The 2,125-nt window shown below is 42.7% G+C and overlaps 1 protein-coding gene across 1 annotated transcript in view; it reads left to right on the top strand.

The window, feature by feature from the left end:
• Nucleotides 1–1,699, top strand: part of LOC146825639 (E3 ubiquitin-protein ligase Siah2-like) — a 46,279-nt gene extending 44,580 nt beyond the window's left edge. The window contains exon 2 of the mRNA XM_085607638.1: nt 791–1,699. Coding sequence (XP_085463764.1) covers nt 791–1,342 — 552 coding nt within the window. The 3' untranslated portion in view covers nt 1,343–1,699. The remainder of the gene's footprint in view (nt 1–790) is intronic.
• Nucleotides 1,700–2,125: the final 426 nt, after the last annotated feature.

Below are 2,125 nucleotides of genomic sequence, written 5' to 3'. Positions count from 1 at the left end.
CGAGCCCTGTTGCATTGCTCTTACACCACGCTTCGCGGTACAAGAGCAATGCAACTCCAGAAAGAGCTATATGAAGCCATGCAAAGCCACCTTGTGTGGCCCGAGTGACTTCATAAATCTTGAGAAAAGCAATGCAGTGCAAATCACTGCATTGCCTTAGTATTCACCAAGGGGGGGGGGGGGGGGGCGTTACATGGGTGTGTGCTTGTTCCCACACAAATCCCATGTTTTTTATTTTTTTTACTCGTTCCTAGATTTACCAGAACTGGTAAAGCAGGAAATGTGCCAAAAGGATGCGCCTCTCCAGTTATGGCGTAACAAGGAGAAATCTTATTTTTCTTCTTCGTTACGTCCTATTTCTAGGTGTGCTGCATTTGCCTAAGAATTGTTTTTGTGCAGAAAGGTGTCCCTTCCTGCACTAAAAATCCTGTCTGGACACAGTCACCCGTGCACCATGGTGCTAGGGTGCCTGCATTGTGGCTAGGCAGCCAAAACGGTGCCAGTACATAGACAAGGACAGGAATGTGTTGTATTCTTTTAAATACAGTGCATTCCTGCCATTTACCTGCAAGGCAGTGCAGCAAGGTGACTTGTTGCGTTGTCCTAAATAAAGCCCCCGGTTTAAAAGCAACTAAGTGGTTGTCAAAGGCCTTTGGAAGTTGGCTTTCCATTAGAATATTGTGTGGGATTTTTTTGCCTCTGTGAAGCGGAATATGTATTAAAAAAAATATTTTAAAAAGTGTATTTGGAAAGGACCTGTACCCTATTAACTATGCCTTCTGTTTTTCAGTATGCCACAGCTGGATGCCTTCTGTCCCTGCATCATACGGAAAAGCCAGAACATGAAGAAGTTTGTGAGTTTCGTCCATACACGTGTCCTTGTCCCGGGGCTTCTTGCAAGTGGCAGGGATCGCTGGAGGCAGTGATGCCACACCTAATGCATGCACACAAGAGTATCACCACTTTACAGGGAGAGGACATCGTTTTTCTAGCCACTGATATTAACCTACCTGGTGCTGTTGACTGGGTCATGATGCAGTCTTGCTTTGGACACCACTTTATGCTTGTACTTGAAAAACAAGAAAAATTTGAAGGCCATCAGCAGTTCTTTGCTATCGTGCTGTTAATAGGCACTCGTAAACAAGCAGAGAACTTTGCCTACAGGTTGGAACTGAATGGAAACCGCAGACGGCTTACATGGGAAGCCACACCTAGATCGATACATGATGGTGTGGCAACAGCCATCATGAACAGTGATTGCTTGGTCTTCGACACCTCCATTGCACACCTTTTTGCCGATAATGGAAACCTGGGAATCAATGTTACAATCTCCATGTGCTGAATGATTTAGCAGATGTGGAGTTGAGTCGTGCAGCTTGCGTGGTGCTTACCGCTTCTGTGTTTTGTTTTTTTTTAGTTGTTTTTTTTTAGCCATTCAGTGCATGATTTGAAACATCGAGGCAAGGCATGTTGAGCACGTGATTCAGAAACCTAAGTAATGCGTGTAGTGCAAAATGCCTATTGTGACACAGGTTTGCAGTGTGATAACCGAATGGCGAACACCCTGGTCATTGGAATTGGGTTAAATAAAATGGTTTACTATTGCCATTTTCCTAATTATTGATACATGTACATAGATCTTAAAGATTATTTTGGATATAACCACTGTGATGCAGATAAACTTCAAATTGATTTCTAATGCATTGTACAAATATACTTATTCAGTCAAATTTTTTTTTTTCTAAACTTCCGCCTGCTGGCTAACTTATTTTCATTACTAACGGGAATTGGAAGTTGTTTGAGTTCATATTTGTTTCATGCTGCTGTGAAAAATTCAACTCTAGCTAAGACAGAGAACAATGGAAATGCCTGTCCGCTTTACACCAATACGCTGACAGATTTTGTGTGGATCTGAAATCACTTTGTTGTACTTTTAGTTCCTCAGGGTTCTGTTTTTAAAAGCTAATCGGTCTGTTCTGTCTGACATTACTCATCTAAAGCTTCTTTCATTCTGTATGAGCTTGGTTGATACACAGACGTCTGTGGATCGTTTCCTAGTGCCCCTGCATGAGCCTCAATTATGTTCCAGTAATGGGGACCTGCTGGGACAGTGGTTGAACTGGAA

The sequence above is a fragment of the Triturus cristatus genome, chromosome 5_2, assembly GCF_964204655.1.
Source record: "Triturus cristatus chromosome 5_2, aTriCri1.1, whole genome shotgun sequence".
Lineage (NCBI taxonomy): Eukaryota > Metazoa > Chordata > Amphibia > Caudata > Salamandridae > Triturus > Triturus cristatus.
Note: the sequence above shows the minus strand (reverse complement) of the source record. Positions and strands in the feature narration are given on the sequence as shown.